At 43.6% G+C, this 24,625-nt stretch overlaps 1 protein-coding gene across 6 annotated transcripts in view; it reads left to right on the forward strand.

Moving 5' to 3' along the window:
• Nucleotides 1–390: 390 nt before the first annotated feature.
• The window catches only part of PTPRJ (protein tyrosine phosphatase receptor type J), a 78,639-nt gene continuing 54,404 nt past the window's right edge, over nucleotides 391–24,625 (forward strand). For 3 of the 6 annotated variants that reach the window (XM_054826717.1, XM_054826719.1, XM_054826723.1), the window contains exon 1: nucleotides 393–816. In XM_054826717.1, coding sequence (XP_054682692.1) covers nucleotides 742–816 — 75 coding nt within the window. In that variant the 5' untranslated portion in view covers nucleotides 393–741. Of the gene's footprint in view, nucleotides 817–24,625 lie in introns of all 6 variants that reach the window. The other 3 variants (XM_054826721.1, XM_054826720.1, XM_054826718.1) reach the window with 3 other exon arrangements.

Here is a 24,625-nt window from a genome sequence, read left to right on the forward strand (position 1 = left end):
TGCAATGAGCAGAGCCACTCACCAAATGACGCTCCCCTCCTCCGGCCTCGGCAGCTCCTTACCCCCCACCGGGGGCCCGGAGGGGCCATGGCCGCCGCAGTGCTCCCCTCCTGCCAGCGGAGAGGAGAGCGATAGAGGCTCCTCAAGCCCGGATTTATCTTAGTTTTCCCGCCGAACACCGTCCCAAGGCCAGGGCGGGCAGCGGGGCACATACCGCGGCACCGCTTCCTCTAGGGGTGCGCACGGAGGCTGGGAAACTTTCCGAGGGAGCCACTTCCTAGCCCGGCCCGGCGGGGGGAGATGTCAGATGCCGGGAGGGAGGGGTGAAGGCGGGGAAGCGCCAGCCGCAGCCTTCCCCCGCCCGCTGCAAGACGGCCATTTAAGCCCTGCGGGAGGGAGCGGCGGTGCGGAGGAGGTGATGAGCCGCGGCGGAGGGAGGTGACCGGCCTGGCCGGGCCCTCCCCTCCTGTGGCTGGCTGTCCCGCTCGCTCCCTCACTTCGCCCTGCGCAGGGCTTGCCCTGCGCAGGGCTTCCCCCGCGGCAGCGGCTCCCGCCGCCCGCCTTTCCAGTCAGGGAGCGCTAGAGGGAGCGGTGGGAGGGTGAGGCGCCGCCGACGCCTGTGAGGGCGGCGAAGGGGTGGGACGCCGGGCGGTGGCGGGGCGCGCAGCCCGGCCATGTCTCCGGGGGAGGTGGCGTCGGGCTGAGCGGCAGTGCGCGCAGCGGGGAGCGCTCTCCGCCACCATGAGAAGGCTGCTGTTGCCCCTACCCTTGCCCTGCCTCCTGCTGCCGCCGCTGCTGTTGCTGCTGCCGGCCGAGGTGAGACCGCGGCGCGGGGGACGGAGTAGGGCGCGTGAGGCGGGGGTCCGCTGCGCCGCGGCCGCCGCACCTGCCCCCGCCGGGAGCTGCCCCGGCGGCGGCGCCCTCTGCTCCGCGGGGAAGCGCGCTGCTGGCGGGACAGGTGTGCGGCCGGGGCTCGGGCTTTGTCCCGTAGCGGCTCTGCCGTGCCGCCCGGGGAGGGAAGGGGAGGCTGAGAGGGGCCGCGGCGTGGCCCGGCGGAGGCGGTGCTCACCTGGGGTGGGCCGCCAGCGGGATTCCCGGGGTCTCGGCCTTCCCCCCGGCGCATTTCGCCTGCTCTTCGGGGGTCTGAGCCCTGCCCGGCCGCAGCGTGGGGGGCGACCGCTGGCTGGCACCGGCGGGGATGTGGTGGGGGGTATGACCCGGTGGTACAGCCGCGTGGCTCCTTTCGGGGCATGGGGATGCTCAGGTTGTTTACCTCACTAATAGCTGCCTTAGGTAGAGCAGGGACGGCTTCTGTCTCCCCCACTGAGTATTGTAGCCTGCCCTCGTCGTGTCGCTGCCAGTTAATTAGTAATACGTTATTTACACATCACCCGTGCTGGTGGTGCACATCACCCACTGGGTTACAGCCTTCAGGAGCGTTGTGGAGCTTTCACAAGAAAATCCTGCCGTGGTGCGGAGAGAGCAGACCTGGTGGCTTAGGGCTGCAGGTCAACAGGAGGCCTGTGCCAGCACACTTGTGTTTCAAGCCTCCCTCTGTGCCCGGGCGCGTTGCAGGAGAACACCTTTCACTGATGTAAATCAAAATCATTTGCCAGGTGACCCACTTACTGCATGCTGGCATAGACTTTCTCCTCGTGCTTCTCTCAGCTGATAGCTTCCTAGTGTTCCCATCAGAATGCTTCGTGATTGCTGTGAACTCTGACGTTTTGGGGCTTGCTGAACTTTTGCTTCCAGGTATACCTGCTTGGCCTCTCTGCCACAACCGTTTCTGCTACAGAAGCATGAATGTGTGTTGGTATGGACCAAGGTGCTCAGTAATTTGTGGTGACAGTTCTGCCTGGCCTATGTTTCGGTTCCACTCTGAGAGCTGCAGAGCAGAACTATCCCACTGCTTTAGATTTTTAGCTCTTGTTTTCCTTATCTTACATTGGCACCAGCTTGTGATTATGGCCAATGACTATTATAAACCTTTGCTTCCTCCTCCTTTTGTGTCCCATTCAGTTTGGGGTACCTTGCAGTGTTTTGTCATTCCATCTGTGTTTGCTGTTGCACTAAGCCTAGGTTTAAAAACGTCTTCTGAATAAGAGCTAAGACTGAATCAGTAATCAAAGTATTCCAGCATTTTTGGAAAAGCTCAGGGCAGGCCTGGATTGTCCTTGGGTGTAGCCTTGCAGGCTCATCCAGGCAACAGGAGCCTTGTGTGGGCATGTGACTTCTCATCTTTGAAGCAGAGGAGCCTTTGTGTGAGGATCTGCCAGCCATGACCTCTATTGTTTGTAGTTTTTCTTCTCAAGCAGGGTATGAAATCTTGTGATGTAAAGATCTACTCTTCCTCTAAGCCTGGCTCTTAATTGGTATCTAGTATGATAAATGATATTAAAAAAAAAAAATAAAAATTGGACCCTCTCCTCCATTACATGTAGTTACGTTTATCCATTCATCATCCTGGGGCCTAGCTGTGCATCCCACTGACTCCCTGTGGGACACTGGAGTAGGTGCTGTCATCCCAGATAGTATCAGAGCTCCCATCAAAGTGCTACAGGTCAGATCTGCAGATTTTGGTGTGGCTCATAGTTTTATGTGGGAGCTCCCCAGCTCATGGTGTCACGGTCTGAAAATTCCGAAGACAGCAGTTTTTTTGACAGTCTTACTTGTGACTATGGTGTACCTGTGAATGTGAAGACCAGTGCAAAGAAGTCTCTGTTCATCAGACCTCTGATGCTGGTCAGCACCTTGCAGAGTTTTAAACATTAGGAGCGCTTGCTTGATCTACAGAGAGAGGTGAGGGGAAAGGCCCGTTAGGAGTTTCTTTTCCTTAGAAGAATAGGACATGAACCGAGTCCTTGCTGATGGTGTGATTCTGCAAATTGTCCGCCCATTTGAAATCACTAAATTTCAGTGTGGCCACTTATTGGCAGGTAGGGGGGCTAACTGCTGTGAGAAAAGTGTGTTATGTTTATATAGCCCATTAATGCCAGCAATAAGTGTGCAGAATGAAGTCCTGCTTAGAGGGAATGCTTGCTTTAAGCACGATTGTCTTGTTGCCTGTTCCAAGTGGTGTTCACATGGTCTTGCCCTCTAAAAATGAGGATGGTCTCTAACAGGGAACAATTTCACTCTTTGTGGTGGGTTCTTTGCACAGGTTAAGGCAGATGTTAGAGTTGGCCGGTGTCATTTGTGGTGTGGCATGTGTGCAGGTATGGGGACGTGGCCTTGGACTACCTGGCGAAGTATTTAGCTGGTGTAAGAAGACAACAGCAGCTGGCAAGACTCTCAGGCATGTGACATGAGCTGGACTTTGTGCGTTGCCAGGAAGAACTATTGCCCCTTGTCTACAGTCTCCCTGCCGGCCCATGAGAGGAAAGGCAGCGAGTTGGGTGGAAGTGGCTCTCAGCTAGATCTGTCCTCAGCGTTGCCTTTCAGATGACTGTGGGGTCGGTAAGGGGACAGCGCTCCTAACACAGACAGCATTGTCGGCCTGAACACATGCAAGGGCTAGGAAGTATCCCGAGCTGTGGAACGGCTGTGTCATGGCAGCTCCTGGGTGGTATGACAGGCATGTGATCTTTCTGTGGCGTCCTTTACTCAAGGATAAACATCTTCCTTATTTTAATGAATTATAACATAGCGGGCAAGGCTGGAGTTGTTAAAAAGCAAACCTTGCTGTGTGTTTTTTATGGGAGCTAGTGACTTGAAAATGATCGTATTAGTGATATGGCAACATAACATCTACTACTCAGGAGCAATGGACTTTTAAGCTCCAGTGTTTGTGTGCTTGTTTTGGTGCTTAGAGTTATAAATGCCTTTTATGTGGACCTAATAGCTTGTTGTTACAGCTTATTCCATGTACAGAAGTCCTACTGATACTGCGTGAGTCCATTATATAGGTTTATGACTTAAGTACTGATCTGAATTTCCAACTGAGGAGTTTAAATGAAGCACCATCATATCTCAAATGTGGATTTGCCATGTGTGTACATTGCATGTCAGTTAATTTCTGCTATATATTGGTCATTGTTAATCATCCTTGTTAATTCTTCTCTTGTATGACACTCTAAATTTTACTTTGCAAAATTATTCTGGATAATCTTCAGAACATGAAAGAAAAAAATTTAAGTACCACTTAACAAAAATATTTTGCAAATACTTTGTGACATAGGTCTACATATAGCTCAGAGCTTTTAGAAATAATAAAACTTGAGAAATGTGAGGCTTCCTTGCTGCTACTGTAGATACACTACTGGGGTAAAAGCTTTAATGACCACCGTTAGAAACACAGCTATGGGCATCACTGATCTGGAGACCCGAGCAGGCCAGGACTTCAGCAGTATAGACCAGAAAGGGAAGCTGTGTCTGTGAGCTGAGTTTGCTTGTGTTGGAGGAACTTAGAAATATACCTTTTATCTGTCAGGACAAGTTATTTTTCTGAGACTGACAGTTGATACTGAAATGCAAAGGTTTTCATTTTTGTTTAAAACTGCAACACAAATTAATTTCACGTGCTTCTTTATGTTCATTACAGGAGCGTACAACATGAACACCTTCTGCAGTACTCAATAGATGCTTTGTTTTCAACGTGGCATGGATGTGCGTAGCACTTCCTTAGCTGCATAGGCTGACTGCACGTTGCAGCACACTCAGATGGTTTCCAGTACTTTGATTTTAGTCTCCAGCCAGCAACGCACAACAAAATATCTTCTTCTGCATGTTTGAGATCAGAATTCAGGCCCACAGTGGAAATGTTGTCTGTGCAAACAGCCACGCTATTATTAGTACTTCCTCAGTTATGTGAGCTACATGCAACTCTTTGTTGAGGATTTTCATAGCATGTAAATTTTTTCGTTGGAGTTTCTAAATATGAGAGAGAGAAATTGCTATGTTTTAAAATCTTTGGTTGTTTAGTGTGTAGGGCATAATCCATATAATTTTAATTTATGGATTTCCTTCTTACTACTAGAATTACAGTGTATCATAGAGTGAGCATTTCAACAATGTTGGAGAGTGGTTGGGAACTGGGAATTTGATGTTCGTAGGTATGAAGCTGTCTCATGTCGTTTATTTGGGTTTTTTGCTTGCTTGCTTGCTTGAAAGAAGATTCCTCATATGAGCAAACGAGAGAAAAGCTATTAAAACAATCAGTGGCTGCACATCTGGTTGTTAGCCTAACGTGACTGCTTTTAGTTAGACTCCAAAATTTGAAAGTAAATAGTACCTTGAACATTAAGAAAGGTCGCTGGAATTGTAGGAGGAGCTAGTTGAATTTTCTCCAGCAGAGAGGGCCTACTGTTATGTAGGAAGGGGAGGGTGAAAGAGAACTTTGCCTTAAATGGAGCCATCAGTAGGAAATTTAACTTTCAGCAGGAGATGACTGTGCAGGGGAGGACTTTAATTGTGGAGGAAAAAAAGCCAACTAAGTATAGGTGAGCATGTGCTAATATGAAACATTAGAAAGCAATGTGTGGGGTTGGAAAGAGTGGTCAGGCATGTGCAGGAAAAGAACAAAACAGATGCACTGCTCTGGAAGGTTGCACCAAGGCTTTTCTCTAAGTGTTTTCCAGCTGTTTCCAAATGTATCTGCACATAAACGGGCCTCCTGGGGCTATTAATCCAAAATTCCAGGAGGAAATCCAAGATTAGGTGGGAAAGGTATTTCTGTAATCCAGCAGAGAATGGACACATACGTGTGATCCAACCAGAGCCGGATCGATAAACTTGTGGCCTCATTTAGTTATCTTCTATGCCATTCATGGGTATTCAGTGGAAAAGGCAGGGCAACACAGAGTAATGTCCATATCTTTCTGTAAATGTTGTTGGTATATGGCATGTCACTGAATGTAGCTAAGATTATTTTCATACCATCGCCAGGAAATTGGAAGAATCACTTTGCATGAGAGACCACACAGTCCAACCATTGCTCTCTTCCCTCTGTGATTTGAGACACTTAGGCCCACTTACGAAAGCCTGTTTCTCCACCTGTAGAAATGTAATGGGAGAAAAGGAAACTGTGCTTTTAACTGCGTCTCAGAATAGAGGAAATTGTGCCTACAGCTACAGATAGAGGAAGGAATGGTGTTAGCATCTGCCGTATTACCAGACCTGTGCAGTCTGTAACTGATCTTGGCTTTGTGGTGCTCCATACCCAGTTGGTATGTCCAGGGGACAGGGCTAAGGCCTGTGTTTGATGCATGTCCTCCTTTGGGGAGGAGAAGGGACCACTGGAAGGATTACCTTTAAGCTCTCGTAGCCGATGCCCAGGAACCCCTTTCTCTTCGGTGCTGCACATCTGTTTGTTCTTGGTTTCCTTTTCCTATTCTTATTGTACCTCCCATTTGTTTGGTATGCTTCTACCTTTTCTCATTGTTTTGTACAGTTTTAGCCAAACTAAACGAGTAAAAGAAGTATCTAGTATGTCATTGGTAAATTCCTAACGCATACAAAGTTTTTGTTGTGTACTGCATCTGAGGTTCTAATTTAGGCTTTAGAATGTGGGTTTTCTTTAAATGTTGGGTTGGGCGTTTCATTTATTGGAAAGACTTCATGGTTTTTTGGTTGATTGGTTTGGTTTTGTGGTGTGGAGGAGAATGCCGTCTCCGTACCATAGTACTGTTTTCTTGTTTACTGTGCACCATGTGGTGGGCCAGGTATTGAGTATAGGGAATAATTTGTGTGAACTTCACGTGTATTTCCCCCTATTGAAGGGAAGAAATTTCTGCTTCTGAGACTACAAAATCATCAAGTAAAGATTTGAACATTGGGTCTGGAGCTTTATTGTAAATTACAGCCTGTGTATTGTAGCCTGGTAAGCAGATGCAGTCTCTTAGTGTATCCATGTTGGAGGCTGTGGCTGTTTGAGAAAGGGTGAGGGTGACATCTGGTCCTGGCTCTGTGAGTGGGTCACTTCTGAGCCTGAAGGTGCTGGAGCCCCCTCTCCCGTCACAGCCCAGGTGAGGGAAGGGACTTAAGTGCCTGGGAGCTTTTTCTTGTTAGGATTTTATAGTTTTTATCTAAAACACAGCTGGCTCTATGATTAGGTGCATTCTCAGATTAATTCCTTACTTCCTTTTGGCAATATTTTGATAGGGGTTTTTTTCCTGCCAGCTTGCAAGCATTTGGGTTGAACCTAACCTGAATGAGAGTGCTCCCTAAAGAGGGGTTATTTGTGCAAATCAGCTTTGTGGAAGCCCAGCCTGTCCCTGGTCATTGGGGGATTGTAGCTTGACGTGTTCTGATGGATTTAAATGCATATTTAAAAGCCTCTACTTTTACTAGTTCAGTGGAGATTTTTTTTTTTTTTTAATAGGGTGTATCGAGATGAATCATTCATGGTTTTAGGACATCTTGGTAGATGGATGGTAAGATAGGGGACTCTACATACCTCTATGAAAACCCCTAGCCAAGGTTATGATGTTATGCATCTTGCTCTGTTTGCTGATGGTTCATCTCTGCAGTGGGAGATGGCTCTGGAGGATGTTTTCTCACAGGAATGCTGTTTTGTTTCTGCATTCCACATCATGGTGGAGCTTAGACTGAGCCTTCTCTCATTATTTCCTCTTATGCACTTGGATTCTTTTACGTTAGAGCATTTTTAATACGCTTCCTTGTTTATTTTCTTATATACACACATGAACAGGTCACTGATGGCAAATCTATTTCAATAAATCTGCTTTTGAGTCCTCATTTTCAAATTACAATTTCTACCAAGTCTGTCCTTGGAAATAAGGAGACTGCCATGCAAAGGGCAGGTGGGTGCCCCGCCGGAGGGTTGGCTTGGGAGTGCTACGTTGCCTCACGAGACAGGAGGATGCTGCAAAGCTTGGGGCAGCAGGCCATGGCCAGAGAAAGGTGCAGCTTCATTTTGGGACAGGCCAGCCTATATATACAGCAAAGCATGGGACCATCTGTGATATTACAGACTGAAAGCTTCCTGCTGCCTCCCTCTAGTGCTTGTTGTGCTTGCAATGTCAATAGTCGCTGCAGATAAATGGAGGTTGCTGCTTCTTGCTTCCTGTCCTCTCTGGGGTTTCCCCATGCCCGAAGCAGCTCAGCCAGCTGATTCCCAGGGCATTCCATTGAAACTTTGAACTTATTTTTACCAAGGATGTCATGATACTGAGGAACAAAGGGGAAAATTGTGAGAGTTCATTTCGTTAGCTTCATCTGGCCACAGCCTGTGTCAGCTTAAGGACAGATGACTAGTTAGTTACTACCTGAATGGATAGTAAGAGGGATCGCATTGTTGTCTTTGTTTTCTAAACTTGCTCTGCTGCTTGTCTTTGTGCAAGGTGGCCTTCGTGTTTTGAAGTGGAAATGGCAGAGAGGATGCTAGAGTGGTCATAGTGTCCAGCTGAAAATAGAAGATGCCTCCACCACTAGCGACATCTGAAACAGGAGGAATAGCCCTGACTGGAAAGAGGAACAGTCTTCTGTGCTGGCAGGGATTTGGGGCAAATGACCACTCTCTGATACCAAGATGTAGCCTTGGCTGAGAAAGAGAAAGGCTTCCACCATTACCCTCTGGGATGCAGGTGAAAGAAATGCACGTTAGCAGTTTCACTGTTACAGAAAGTAGCAGTGTGGAACCGTCAAAAGAAATTGATTCAGCCTTGCCAGTGGTTTTATTACAATATTAGGCGTGCCGTGGTTTCAGCGTACTTTTTAAACATTAAAATGTGACTTGTTATGAAAACCAGTGTGAAGGGAAAAAATGGGTGCCTGTGGCTGACATCAAATTTACATATGCAATGTTGTATTGTGTTAATAAGGGAGTTCAGGGTTTTCCTCCTTTTGTGATTATGCTCAGTTGTTTTCTCTGATTCTGCAAGAACTTTATATACTTATAAATGCCTCAAACTGAGGGGGAAATAAAATGAACAGTGATAAATTGGTAGGGTCCTTTTAAGTCATCAAATTCTGTTGATTTCTTTAATTATTTTTACCCATTTTCTCCAATGTCGTCTTGAGGCTGCACATATTATAATCACTCATTTATAACCAAATTTGGATTTGGAAAATTGACAGCTAATGGATTTCCTGCTCCATGAATTATGCTTTCTAAATTCTAGTGTTCTTTCAGTCTCCTTGAACGATCAGCAACTTCTTCTAATATTAGGCTTGGAGTTCAATACCAATAAAAGGTACTTGTTCTGGTCAATTCCAGTGGAATTTTTTTTGCAAAATAGGCTGAGGTCTTTGATGGTTTCACCTTCTGTGGATTTATACTCTTTTTTTGTAAAGGAGAAATACAAGAAATATAGCCAGTTTCCTTCCCACAATCTTTGTAAATGTGTATCTTCAACAAAACTTTAAAAAAAAAAAGGGGGTGGGGGGTGGGAAAGTGTGCTCTTTCTTTGAGGAAGTTCATTATCTTTGCTTCAGTTTGCATAATACTTTGAGGGGAATTCACCTCTAGGGTCTAGTTCCGTGCAGCTGGGCACCAGGGAGAAATAAGCAGCCCAGCTTTGAGGTCAGGATCTGGCCTTTTTAGCTGGCATACTGTAGATGCCACAGACAGAGGCCTCTTATTTTAAACTTTGAGTTTCCAATAAATGTTATAAAGTGGCAGCATTAACATCTGCAGAATGAAAATACTTTATTTTTCTTTTTTCAGTATCTCTCTGCAGTTCAGTTCCAGAAATATTTCTGAGGTAGAAGAAAAAAAATGGGAAGATTTTTGTGAAAGTTTTGCTTTTTTTTTTTACATGACTAATAGACTAGCCATTTCTTCTTTCTAATGAATGTTATACTAGTTTTAAGACTCTTACAACCTACTGAAAAAATACACTTTATTGGTACTATTATGTTGAATATGTTCACTTGAATGATCAATGATAAATAAAATGTATTGCTGCATCCACATTAAAATAATTGAAACTATTTCTAAGTACATGCAAAGCACGGGTAGATATTGGTATTGTGAATGTGTTAACTGAAGTCCAATTTTAAGACATAATTATGGGAAAGGACAAGGCTGTAAGATCTCGAATTAGATCTCTTGGCCCTTTGTCCTTTAATCTCCATAACAATGCAGGTAATTGTTGAGATTTATTATATACATACAATACTCTCCTTTGTCACTATTAAAGGAAAGAAAACTTTCCTTTGTCTGTAACTTATCAAGGACTTGCATTTGGAGATGTTAAAATTTCTAGGAGATGCTTACAAGAAAAAAAAAGCCAGCTAACAGAAGGAAATAAACATGATTTCTTTTATGTGTTGAGTCCATTTGGAAACAGGCATCTTTTCCAGCTTAACAGTTACATATAAAATATTGTTATAAAGTGTTTAGCTGTTTCTTCATAAGATAAGACTTTAATGGCCGATGTCCTCCAGCACCACGTCAGGGCATTTTTATCATCTTGTTGTCTCTTTCTCCAGCTGTAAAGATTTTTCATTATTGCTGAAAGGTAGTTGATCTAAAATACAAATATCTTAACACAAGGAATTTTTAATGTGGATTTGAGACTATGTAATGAAAGTGTAATTGCTTCTGTGCTTTTATTGTGAGTGTGTGCCCGATTCCTCTGCGACATTGCAATTTCTGATCTCCACTATATAGCCATAGTAAAAGATCCACATTAAAGAAGCTAATAATTAGCTCTCTATATTCATGACATTGAAAGCTTAAAATGCTTGAAAAAAAGCAGCTGTATCTTTAAGTTTATAATTGTATAACTTTCTTCTTAAAAAAAAAAATTAAAAAATCCCCCCAACCAGGCATTATATGCTTTTGATGATTAAAGCATATAATTAGTTTATTGTTCTCTGTGTTAGGCAAACTTTCTTTTTCTTTCTTGTCTGCAATATTTTGCAAAGTACTGACAGTGCTAGTGAGAGTATATGCGCTGAGCTCTAGCCAGCAGCAAATATTTGCAGGTGGATGCAATATCTGGAACAGCCTTAAGCGGTACTCATTTCCCAGTACTACAAGACAGACCTGTGGTATGTGGCTTAACTGGTATTTAACTATTGGTGTGCAACCTGGTCTAGTGGAGGGTGTCCCTGCCCATGGCAGGGGGTTGGAACGAGCTGATCTGGAAGGTCCCTTCCAACTCAAACCATTCTATGATTTTATGACTCAGTCTTCATACTTTTAAATGTATCTGTTCAACTATTTCCTGGTGCAGTGTGAGAAGTATAGAGCAGAAGGCCAGAGCTGCTAATTATTTACTGCAGAGTGTACTTTTCCCTCTTCACCCCAGCGATCTCCTGGTAATAGAGCCTAGTTCTCTTTATGGTGCAGTTGGTTAGGACTTCATCTAGGAGGTACAAATAAAATAGTTCTCAATTTCTGAAAGTTTGAGCAGCCTACAAAAGAAATATATATATTTTCCTTTTCATTCACTTGCACTGTTTTGATTTTTCACTTGCAGGGAGGGACTGCTGCTGTTTCTCCAGCAGCAGTTCTGGGTGGTTCAGAGAGCTCCATCCTAACAAAGCCTGTTGGCTGTGCTGTTACCAGACAGAAGGTCATTTCTGACAACCTTCACTGTGCCCCATAGGTTAGGCTTATGTGCAAAATTCTGTACAGTGCATTTATGGTTCAGCTTGTAAGCAATGTGTGCAGTGTTTCTTCCTATGCCTAAGTTTAAGACTATTCACAACTGACACAGTTGCTACTTTTTATTTTCCAGCTGCTCTTCAAGGTAAGAAGAATAATAAGCTGTAATGCCCAGTTGCCACAGATGGTGTGAGTCCCCTGCACTCCTGTTCCTGCAGATTGGCTACCTTAGTTCTTTCTGCTCTCTTCTGAATGTTTTTTTATTTGGGGGGGGAAAAAGGGGGCAGATGAAAAAGAAAATGGATATTTCACATGCAGATATTCAGAATTATTGCTACATGTGGTATTTGTCACTACTGTCTTCAGATTGCATCAAAGTTCATTCCAGCTATGTTAATCTGAGATTTGCAGTGAAAACTGCTCAGCTGAATGTTTTGTCTTCTCCTGAGCAATGTGTGGAAAACATAGGAGATAAGGTACTGCCAAATTTCAGTTTCCCTTTTGAGCAAAGACGTCTTATTTTTTGCTCTCCTGAAGTCAGATGTTTGCTGCTCCATCTTCCAGGGAGTCTGTAGGACTTCTGAAATCCTGTTAGCTTTGAAGATTAAGTTAATGACTGAGAAGTTTTAGGACTTGCAGTAGGTTGTGCTGTCAAGATCTGTCTGAGGACACAGGAGCTGCTCACCTGCTGTCCCTCATATCTTCTTTTCACGCTGTCCTCCCCCTTGTTGCACCGGTTGTTTTGTGACCTTGAGGTTGTAAATAGCACGAGACGTTGCGCATTTGTACGTGGCTAGTATTAAGGAGTCGTGATGGGATTAGGACCTCTGGCAATGGCTTCAAAAAAGAAATCTTTCTCAGTTGCCAGGTGCATGTAGGAAGTCAACATAGTGCCCCACCACATCTGTCTCCACCAGGATTCACTTCTGGTCACAAAATGTGTCAAAAATGAGAGCTGGAGAGGGGAAAAAAAAGCTTCCCTTGCACAACTTCCTCCATTTTGTGAATACAGTATTCCTTTTTGGTCATGAATGGGTTACAAATCAAACAGAAGCTGAGTTGTGGGGTCTCATCCCTTTCTTCTCTAAGTGAATTGGTTAATTCTTGGCAGGTTTGTAGATAGGAAAGACATTTCTTACATCAGATACAGATGGGAAAGGGTTTCCTGTGCTGTGAGATAGACATTCACCTCTAGACAGAGGGCAGCCTGTGGTAAACCACTCGAGTGCTCGGGAAAAGGGGGTAGGAGTGTGACTGAGGCAGTACAAAACCTTGGCAGGCATTTAGCGGGACAGCGAATTTCATCCTGGATGCTTGGCATGTCATGGAGCAAGTCCAAGTTGTGAAACAGCTACTCTGAGCAAGTAGGGGCAGTGAGAGGGATTGGGATGCTAGGGAGCAAACTGTACCTCTGACCCTATGAAGGGATGGCACATGGCTGTGCAGGTCCTGTTGAGAAATCAGAGCTAAAGATAACGCCCGTTGTATTAAAATGGTGCAAAAAATCAGTATGCTAGTAAAATGTCTGCTTTGTAAATTGCTACCATCAGGCTGTTCAAGCTCCAAACTGCATGTATTGTACAGAACTGAAACAAACCCAGTTGTTGCCTTTGGTTGCGCAGCAAATGCTTTTTTTGCTGAGGAAGAAAACCCACAGTTTGTTTCTGCATGTCCCATAGTGCAGTGACTGGTCTTGTGGGCAGTCTGTGGTTTGTATGTATTGGGTAGTGTTTGGAGGACTCTAATTTGGGATGTTCCTATCCCTGCTTTAATGCAATGAAGGGAGCTAAATGAGATCCGTGTGTGGGTACAACTGAGGAGGATATGGAAAAGCAAATGTACGAGAGGCTAATTGACTTTGGGGTGTAAGCACTCTTTCATCATGTCCATCGTGATGAAACCAAAAGCAAAGACAAGTTTCTAAAGAAAAGGAAGTAGGTTGTTGGAGGAGGATGATGAGTAAACACAGAGTGTACATGAGGAGCAAGACTGCTGCAGCCTACATAAGTTAACAGCGTGTATCAACTGTTGAAGCAGTGCCCAAGTATGTGCTGTTTCATTACATGAGCTGAACCGCATTCATCTCCAAAATAAAACTGACCAGTCCGCCGCCTCCTTTTTAATTAGATCCTGTTGAGATGAGACATCCCTTCCTGAAATGAGAGAAAGGTAAAATTCACCCCCCCACACACCCACAGACATTTGCACACTTGACAGCTGCGATGACACTATCCCCTGTAATTTGGATACTGCTTAAAAGCAATAGAAAGGCATTTCTAGACAGCTAGCATTGAACTTGCAGGCTCTTGCTACATGAGGTTACCAGCTGTATGCTGCTTACAATGAGGTGATGATAATTGGTGTTTGCTAATGGACAAAACCACGATCATCTGAGATCTTAAGGAGCAGCGAGCCTGTCTGATCCATCTGCTGCACAGCACAGTAGCAAAGTCTCCAGTCTCTACAGTTACCACTACTGAGGGGAGGATGTGATAGGTACTACTCTTTGCTTGTATGTGTACTTCAGGGTATTGCTCAAAGCTCCCTAGCTAAGAGTGAGGTTACCTTGCTGCTTGTGAAAATGCATATGAAGGCAGTCTCTGTTCTGAAATGCCTGAACATGTGTTATTTTTAAGCGTGCACATGTGCAAATGGACAGCCTGTATTTAGGGAACACTTCTATGGCTGCAAAATCTATCTCTGAAAAGCTAGGAAGTGTTGGAGTTAAAGCTGCCCGTTTGGCCCCTTTGCAAAGGACGGAGGCAGGGCCCAGGGCACACACTCTTCTTCCCCCTCACCATGTTTAGGTGCTTTGCTCAGTGCCAGCCCCCTCATCGGTGGGAGCTGTTGGAGAAGCTTCAGCTTGCCCAGATGCATTTTGTGATGAAGATGGAGGATGTCCCTGTACAGCTCCCTCTGTACTGCCTTGCCAAAAAGTGTGTTCCTCCCCTTTGATTTTGGAGCAGCTTTCAAGCTGACGTGAGAGCCTGCCCAGCTGGGTGGTTGCAGGCATTGCAGCTGAGTAGGTACCTGGTAAGGTCACCCCCTGGGTGTCCTGCTGACCTGGAGCCTGTCCCGTAGGATCAACTTCCTGGCTTGACCTTGGACCTACCTTATCACTACGGACATAGCTGGTGATCCTAACCCTGCGCTGAGCCTGGGTACCATGCATTGCGCGGGTACCATGGTAGTCCACCCCTGCCTGGCAGAGACTCCACCTCCGGCTGTGCTGTCCTGCTCAGCTCCCTGCTCCCCTTTCCCTGCCTGGCCATGCACCTTCCTTACATGTATCTTCTGGTTATTTCACCTAATTTTCACCTGTCCTTCCTCTTCCCCAGTTTCCCTCTCCTTCCATGTATAGGATGGTTAGGGTTGCTTAGAGAGCATCTTTCAGTGCTTGATTTAGCTTAGTTGTTCTCCAAGTAGCTTTATGCTGTGTTTATTCCCCCCTGCTCCAGTTCTGCAAAGGCTCCAGTAGGCACAAGTCAATTAGGACTTTTTATTTTGATATCTCAAGTGTTTCTGGTATGTAAGTTTTTCCCAGCGATAACAAAGGTTACCTTAGTGAAGGGAGGACTGAAGGAGTCAGGGGAAGCCCATTTCTTGCCTAACCATAAGAAGGAAAATAGGTCACTGGGGTGTTCAGTAATGGCACAGCAATGTGTTTCCCTCATTCTCATTTTCTCAATATTCTGAAGCATTTTGGCTGCAACATGTTGTAATTAAGTAAATATATTTAGCCAGATGCTGGCATGTAGTATGAAAAATTTCCCTCCAAATTGAAGCACTTGGGGTAAGTTATGATCAAATGAAAAGGAATCTTCTGTTAGGAAACAGATTTTTCAGAGCATCGCTGCCTTCCTCCCTTTCATACAAAACCACTCTTCCTACTTCTCCCTCTCATCTCGCTGTAGGCGTACGTCCCCAGCTCAGCTCTGTGGTTTTGGATGTGCAGTGTGCGTGGGTGTCCTCGGTTATAGCAGTCACTGTAGCGATGCTGTAGTGAAATCTCTGAGCGCACCTGAGAGGGGCTGCCCCGGCAGAGCTATGCCACAGCCCAGTGTCGCAACCTTTCCTTCCTTAAATTCTCCCTTCTCTGAGCCAAATAACCCCATTATAACTTAAAGTAGGAGAAAGCTCCACCCATTCTGTAAAATCTTTGAGTTTTCTTAATGTGAGTGTGGATAGTCTTTGTTATAGAGATCTACTTGTTTCTAAATCAAATGTGTCCAGTTTTCTTAAGTCTTCTCTGTATCTTCATAATTGCAAATCCTTCCCTGATTGTCCAATCTTTTACACTGTTCCCTGTTATATATTATTTTAGAAAAGTGACTGTTTTCATATTTTAGCATTTTTATCAATATGAAACTTCAGAGTATGATTTCTCTTTTAAAAAGTCTATTTCTAAAATTCAATCCTGTTCTTTACAGCTTTCTCTCTCCCCTTTTTCTGCCCACAACTCAAGTCAAATTTTAGGTATGTGGGTGGAATGGGTTTTAGTAATGTGGAGGGAAACGGATGGTTACATGCAGCGATGATGAGGAGGAATAAATGCCTGTGTAATATAGTGACAAAATAGTGTTTGTTGCAGAACTTGAATTGTAATTGCATATGGTACATGGTGCAGCTTCCACCCAAATTTTGTTACGCTTGTCTTAATTTTTGCATATATATGTCTCGGAATATATATCTATGTGACTGTGTATACACACACACGTGTATATATTTGTGAATGTAGAACAGGAGAGAAGAAATGAGTCTTTAATGCGAAATAATTTATTTTGGTATCTAGTTTTATTTGTTCGATATCAAGTATTGTTTGAAAGAGGCTAAAGGAAAAGGAACTGTGCATTGAGATAAGCAGTAGGAGAATTAAAAAAAAAAAAAAAAGACATGTACTTGGCTTAAATGATGTCCAGACTTACTGTGATATTTTCCAGGCACTGGTATTTTCCTTTTTTTATTAAGATGATAAACAGTTGATTTTTGTTGAGTCTACAAAATAACAAAAAAGAACCACAATATTAATACATTTAACTGTTCCTGAAATATGCATGAGTGCATTGTTTTACTCGTCCTTTGTGTTTAAAGAGGAGTTTTGTTATAGCAGGTTTTAACTTCTATGACTGATGAAAGAACCATTAGCTTGACAAATAACCATGTGACTAATTGCAGGGAAGAAAATGGTGAATTGAGTAGAGAAGTACTTGAATGCTTTCACCTTAGGCACTTACAAGGAATTTTATCAATAGAACATGCCAGTGTTATTTCAGTGGCTCTTCCATTTCTGTTAAATCGATCTGGGCAGGATGTCTTTTCACTGGCATTTTGTGTACCCACATCTCTGTGACTAGTGGAAAAAAATCAAGGGCTTCTTCCAGCCCCAGCATCACTTGTGTTGATGTGGCTGCCTGGTAAATAGGGCTGGGGAGCTGGTGGGGACATGGTAGTGGTGTATATTTGCAAGCATGGGTTTGATGTGGGAGTTTATGAGCTCAGCAGTCCCTTGCTAGGCTGGCGTGTATCCGTCCAGATCCTTCTCTGGTGTCAAGTCGACGCGTCGCAAATACGTCTGAGTGTGGGGATGGAAAAATGGGATGAGTTGCTTGGGGTTCAGCACCAGTGCTGAAGGTTTTCCTTGCCAAAGCGGAGCCTGGTAGCTCGCTTTACATCCAGCCCATCTGATGGGGAATTTGAGTTTTTCTAATACCCAGGTTCTGCCTGTGTGGGTCCCAGGGGCTACAGCTGGTTTTGTGTTGGCTCGACAAGGTGTCATGTATATTCGGGCTCCAGGAAACTGTTCTCTAAAGCTTTTTGGTCACATATCTCTCTGTTTTGTTATCCAGATGATAGTACTGTGAACTTCCTGCTGCAAGCAAATGATTCCTAGAGAAAAGAGGGAATTAAAAAAGCCTTGATGGGTTTTATGCTTCAGTCAAAAATGTATTTTCCTATGAAAATACAGTCTATGGAAATTTAAGTTACAGTCCACTATGACGTGGTAGAAAATGACTTGTACTGGTAGATCTCCAAGAGGTTGGTTGCAAAGTCTGATTGTCTTCACGTATATAAATAATATCATAGTATCTTATTGTGGTCCAGGCATATGTTGCCTTCAAATAGGAAAAATACATAATATTGCTTATTTAAAAATCTTTCTTTTCAAAAGCCATGTGCCAAAAAGCAGTGTGCTGGGGAATAAGTTCAGTTGTGACTGGAGGGGTATTTATTTTTTTTTAGCAGAATTGTTTGTGAATGAGCAATGGAGATAGTGACCTATAGGGTTTACAAAATGTGGGAATCTGCCTGTCTAGCCAGCACTATAAATAAATGAGAAAGGCTTTTGAAAGATTTTTGTCAGCTTGATATACATTATTTTGTTTCAGCAAGTCTCCTTTGCTTCACAAACTCCGTTCTGTGTGTGGGGCTATTTATAAACTGGGGTGGAGGAAGAGTCTCTGGGAGTGGGTGATTCACAGACACAAAATAAGGCCATAAACAATGTTAACACTGTGGCATAATCTGATAAAAATCAGAAACTTGGACAAAGAGCTCAACGCTGTTCCTCACTGGGGCTGTTGTGCCGCAGCTTTTTCTCCCTTTCCGCTAACCTTCTCTGACTTGCCAAAAATGCCATCTAGTTTCATTTTCACAGGGGCCTGACACCGAGTTGCCCAAGGTTAACCTAAGAGCAGTGCTACGGCTCGGTCCTCGGCAAAGAGACTTTCACGCCTCACCCATCTGCAGAGTGTGCGTCACTTGGTTTTGTGGCACGTGGCTTGGGAGCATCCAAGGGCTTCCTGGTATCTCAGGGGCTTTCTGCTCTGCACCCTGGCCCCGGGTGGCTGCAGAGAGCTTGTGTTCACTGCCGAAGGTAGATTAGTGTTCGTACCACAGGCTGGGACTTGGAGTGATGAGTTATGGGTATGTGGTGTTCCCTCCTGCTGTTCCTTTTGTGGGCTCTGGCAGAGGAAAAGGGATGGAGAATTTAGGAAAATCTCCTGGAGCTTGCCTGTGACTATGCTGAGGGACAGAGGGCAGAGCAGATAGGAGCTGTTTTAGTATAATGGAGTGATATTTTGAGTGGGTGTCCTTTCTGTATAGGTAGAGGTAGTTTAATTACCTCCAGGAATAATATATGTGCTTCTTTGTGCTAAATAAAGCACTGACAAAGTCCAGGATTATTTACTGAAAGAGGAGAAAGCAGAAGGATTATGAAGAGGAAGGATGTAATCATTACTGCTTCTATACAGCAGTACTTGGAGATGTTATTTGAGCTGAACTTTGAGGCACAGCATACACTGTATGCGTGTACATTGTCTTGACGGCCGTTATAGTCTGTTGGAGAGGAAGTGATTTGTCAAGTTTACCCAAGTACTACATTGCAGAGCTCATCCTAAAACTCAGGACTCATAAACAGGCTAGCTTATCTACAGAACCGTGGTATGTCCCAGAGTGTCCAGCAAATAATAATTCAGTGAGTCACACAGGAGTATGTGGAGAGATGAAGGAAAAGACTGCGGCACAGGAAGTAAAGATGAAATTTGCCTGTGCTGGTGGGTGGGGGTCTCAAAGTGCTTCCTGCTCAGAAGCCTTTTAGAACAAAATCAGAAATATACTTATGAGCATTCAATCCACAATGGAAATGAAAAGCACATAGAGTTTAAAAAAAAAGAAAAAAAGAAGCAAGCCCAACCAAATAAAAATACACAGACAAAAGTGTGCACCCATCATAGGCAGGAAAATCCTATCTTTTGCTTTCTCCTATTATGGGAGGGGTCATTGTTTCTTTTTCCAGTAAAAGAATCCTCTTTTTCAAATGTCTGTGGGAAAGGAGAATAGTCTGAATTGAGTCTTTGAGATGTTGTATTACAGAGAGTCACAGAAAATGTACTATGCAAATGACTATCTGCCTTATTAGATGCCTCAATAGAGTTCATTGTCTCAATATTGCTATTATTGGAGATGGATGGACACTACATGATTTTACCATCAAGCTGAAAAACTTCAGTGTTACAGTCTCATTGCTAGGGTAATAACAGTGCACTGACTTAAAGGAGAGAATTGAATTAAGGGGAGTGAAAGGTCCATTGCTCTGCCCATTTTAGTTTGTCTTTTGTCGACTGTGTATCATTTTAGGGGTCACAACAGGGAGGGTTTGTGCTTTGTGGTCTTGGTTTTGTTCATCTTTCATTCCTAATATAAAGAAAGCCCTTTTATAGGGAGAAATCCTCTAGCACCTGCTGTGATTTTGCTTGATTGCAGTTGTAGAGATGCCGGTGTTGTTGGACAGTGGCAATGCTGGCATCTTTCTCAGGTGGGTGCTGACCCTGTACCAGCTTGGTGTCCTCGTGGAGGAGCACCTACGCCTTTGCTCCCTGATGCCAGGAGCTCATCACAGTACTGCTGTTCTCCTCTGTTAACTGACTTCTTACCTGTGGGACTGCTCACGGAGTCTCCCCTGAGCTGCCACTAGAGCCTCACATATGGCCTAGGGCAAAATCTAAATCCTGAAAGCTGCTGAAGTCAAAATCTATCTAATGTCAAAGTCTATGCATTGGCATAGTCTCCCTTTAACCTACTTTTGAGGTCTTGCTTTGGATGTAGCGGGTTGCATTACAAACACAAGAATACTTTCATAGGTCAGGTGCTTGAAATTACGGCTAACCGGTGTTTTGTGGTGTGTGGTGAGTTTTTTTGTCTGGGTTGGGGTTTTTTTGTAATCCAGCTTCTCAAGCAGATACGTCAGGAACTTTGGCTACGAAGTTGTTAGAATGAATGGTCAGCAAAAAAAATTGCGGTTTTTAGGAGGTTTTTTTCTGGGCATCACTTAATGTGTTATATCTGGCTACCTTACAGAATGGGAATTTTCAGATAAAACTTTGGCTCAGGGGCTGTGTGTTTGCTGTCTCTGTGGCCCCATGGTGATAATAAGGATCCGTCATTGTGTTTTCAGCTAGGGTTGGGCTATACAGCTGTTGCCCATGGAAGGATGCATCTCTCCTGAGCAATTTTTGTTCTTCTAAACCTACAGTTTGCTTCATTTGCTTCTTGTTGGGGACGGGGAAACAACCAAGTTTTTGTCTCTCTTCTATTGTTTGGTTAATGTGTGTGAAAGTTAATGAGTAACCAGAAGAAGCACAGGCGAATTGGAAAACAGTAACCTTACTCAGTATTTGTTTTTCTTCCTTTTCAGTTGTGGAGGAGATGAGGAGGGACTGTTACTTATTAAACAAAAGAAGTTCTCAAGAGCCTGCTCCAAATAACCAACTGCACCCCCTTAGTCCCTGAAAGTAGCACCTGTCATGCAGTACTCTCTAATATGAATTAATAACCAGAGATTGCAATGAGTACACACTGTGTGAGCCCCTGAGAAGCTCTCAACGTACCAAACGTACAGAAATAAGATTATTCTGAATTTGGAGGCTTTGTGTGCTTCATTCTTCTCCTAATTCTGCAACTTCTCCATGTGTCACCTAACACTTATTTCCAAAGACAGCCTGGCTGACTGAGTGTCTTACAGCCCTGATGTAAATGAGAGTGAGAAGCCACTCGGCTGAAATCACGATTCCATGATGTGAACTTGGGCACTGCCCTGTCCTTTCCTGTCCCCTCACCAGTGCTACCAGTGGGGCTAGTGACTCCTACCTCTCCTTCTCCTTCATTTCAGCAGAGCTGCATGTGTGCCCTGAGCTCTGCAATGGTAGAGCTGGCTAAATCTGCTCCTTATTTCTGTAATACTTAAGGAAAACTCTTAAATATTGAGATACATGTTTTCCTTAGAAATCTTTATGAAGAAATACCTAAACTGCAGATTAAGGCATACTCTGCTCTTACTATGTCATTCAGCTTGAAGTATGTGCTCTAGCTTTCAGTATTTCAGTGTTGCTTATGAATGTTTAGTAATCTTTCCTTCCTTTTTGGATATATGAATATACACTCAGAAGTTCTCCTCTATTTCATTTTTTACTTCATCTTTCCACCCCGGTCTTGAGAGGTTAGTTTAATACAAGTGTGTATATAGAAAAAGAAATGAAGGTATTGATGACTGTTGTAACTCTTGTCTTCATGTTTTCACAGAAGTTTTGGATTCATCTCAGAACAGTTACTGGGGGTTAAAAATTGCTTCTTGGTGTAGTCTGGGAGTTCTTTTGGGGAAGGTTTAAGCAGTAGCCTAGCCTAAATTCCTCTAGCACCTAATCTTGTAGACATTATGAAGTCATAAAGCAGCAGCTCTTCTGATTTTATTTTTTTTATAATACTTTTCTACTGCTGTGACCCATAACATGATGATTACTGGAAGTTTTTTAAGAAACAAAATCAACTTCCAAACATGTACATCCTTCTCCTGGAGCTTTTGGCAGCACCTTGACCAAGTCAGTGTCACGTTTGAGCTGTGTATGCAGTTGTGGTGCATGTGTCGGGCACAAAACAGGGAAGGAAAAAGTACCGTTGGAAACAGTAAGATATGTCTGTAAACCCCCAAGTCTTTGTAAATTATCACGAATAAACACAGTACCTGAATATATTCTTAACTGATTAAAATAAAAAAAAATCTTAATAAGTAGTGCAGCTTTTAAGCTAACATTCTGTTTATGCTGCGTTCAGTGAATGGAGGGTTAACTTGTATTTTCCCTCTATCGATAGAGACAACTTAAGAATATGCTGGAAAAAAGATTACGGTAGTATGATTTGTTTGGCATGTACAGCAACAGAAATTCTGCTTTGCTTCTACTGCTCATCAGAAGGGCTCAGTGTACGAGGTAGTGTAATGTTTTGCACTGAGCTTTCTGTCTAATCTTTAAATGCATATGTGGCATTTTGCGTTGCTTGAATATATTCTGTGATTATACATAACAAGGTTCTATCATATGCAAGAAGCACACTTAATACTGGTTCTGCCGTTGCATTCGTTTTGAACATCGAGACTTTTATGCAGCTTCTCTTCTTGTTGTACGACTACTTTGTATTTTTTCATTCACTTTATTAAAATGATAGTGAAAATATTCTCAGTATCTCACTTAAGAAAGCATGTTACACATTTTTGGCTGTGTACAGTTCAATTACTATTTCATAAAACAGCTCACAAAGCTCTGAAGAGCTCCAGGGTCGTTATTTCTCCCACCCTATTTTTCTGGCTCCCTCATTTGTCTCAGAAGGGCTCTAGTGATTTACTGTGTCCCTCCTCTTAGAATCTATATTTTATTTTCAGCATCACCACCTGCCCCAGGTGAAACTTCCTCACTTTCTAATGGAAGATTGAAGGTCTGATTTTCTAGTGAAGTGAACCTTTACGTCTTTTGGTTGTTAGATGATGGGAAGTGGAATTGCAACCCATGACCACTTAGCTCTTCTGACATCTCACTTGCCTGTTCCCTTTCAATGCCAAAAGGAAATGAGATTTTTTTGGTGCTGCTAGCTTTGCATTTCTGCATATGACTTAATTTTCTCTTTTTGCAAAGCTGAGTTTTCTTTAATTCTTAAGCTTGGTCTGTTGAATCTTAGCAACTCTTGAGTCTCCTTACCAAAGAAGCAGCAGTTTTGGAAATTACTTCTAAAACAGGGAAGGGCAAACTATCTCACTTTGTCATTCCTACGTTTTGGACACTCCATGTGCACCACAAAAGGTGAATTCCTTGCTGAGCCTTTGCTGGACCATGAAGTATTTGTGCCTGGTGAATGCTGTAGATTCATATTTTAAAAATGTGTTGTGGGAAATAGAATTAATGTTTTCCTCTGGGGGAAAGGAGAAAATCCTTTGCAAGTGCCAACTACCTGAAAGACTCTGGTGTATTTCTGTAGTTGGGTTGGAAGGACAGTGGGCAGGAGCCGTTTTTGCCAGATGTGAGCACGGTTCTAAGCAGAACAGTGCCCTGGTTGCTGTTTCTAGGTGTTACTGCAGTGCAGACATATGCAATTTGCATGAAGAGTCAAAGGGTGCTCAATTTCCTCCTGCTTTCTTCAAGTTCTGCTATTTTGAGCTGCTCTATTTGTCTTCTCTGCTAATATTGTGCAGAGGAAAGAGGACAGTTTATTTAAAAACAAGTATTTCATAGCAGTTAATTTGTGGGGTATTTATAGCAATTACTTGAAGAACACATGGTACGTTTTCTGTTGTGAATAAAAACTGTACTAAGCTCTACTAAGGAGTAGTGCAGGTTATCTAATGAAATACTTTGCATCATGTGGTTCCCAACTGGTTCATTCATTTCACTGGTGGTGCTGGCTGAAAGATGAATTGTTCCTTCTCTGTAAGAATAATCCCTCCGCAATTGCCTTGTGCATCTCAGTAATGACAACAACAAACTAGCATACCTGGAATAATGAGTGCTTTTGAAAACAGTCTTTCTAAAAGCATGTGCTTATGGCCAGAAATGTACACTGCTATGGCAAAAGGACCTTGATCTGTGTGACTTTTAAAGAAGTCACTTGCCCCTCTTCGCGGACTTCAGCTGGGTCACATAGGCAAAAGGAAGAAAAGTAAGGCAGGTAGGGAATGAGTGGATTGTAGAAGTGATGCTTTTGAGATCCCTGGCCAGTAAAGAACACACCTTCATTTTGTAGGCAACTGGTAGAGCTTTCACATGGCAGAAAGATAGGCAAATTATTCTGTTTACTTCCTTTACCTCATTGAAATATCTGTCACCTCTGTGAAATGCCTGTTGCTGGCAGAAGGTAAACATTTTCCTGCCTCAGTTCCCATTGAGGTGGATAAGCTCTAGCTCTTTTATGTTTGCAAGAGGGTGAGGTTTTACAAAACAGCTGAGGCAATCTAATGGCCATCTACTTCCCTGCTGTCACCCAGTGATGTGAGCTGCTCCCTTTCACTCTGCTGGCCTGTGTCTGACCCCATGTTGGGCTGGGTGAGATAGCTAAACTAGCAGAAAGCTGTTCCTATTATTCTGGCAGAGAATTTCTTTGCCAAATTAGCTCCTTAAACGAATTTCACTGTGCAGTCAGGTGCGTGGCTGTGCCTCAGTAAGGGCAGCCTGAGGAGAGGACGCATGGCTTACCTCTTTCGGCAACAACCAAGGCTGGGTAGGGTCAGCTACATTCTGTAATAGTTATAGTACAAGTTATATTAGTAATATTTTAGTTTCTTATGCA

Source organism: Grus americana, chromosome 5 (genome assembly GCF_028858705.1).
Source record: "Grus americana isolate bGruAme1 chromosome 5, bGruAme1.mat, whole genome shotgun sequence".
NCBI lineage: Eukaryota > Metazoa > Chordata > Aves > Gruiformes > Gruidae > Grus > Grus americana.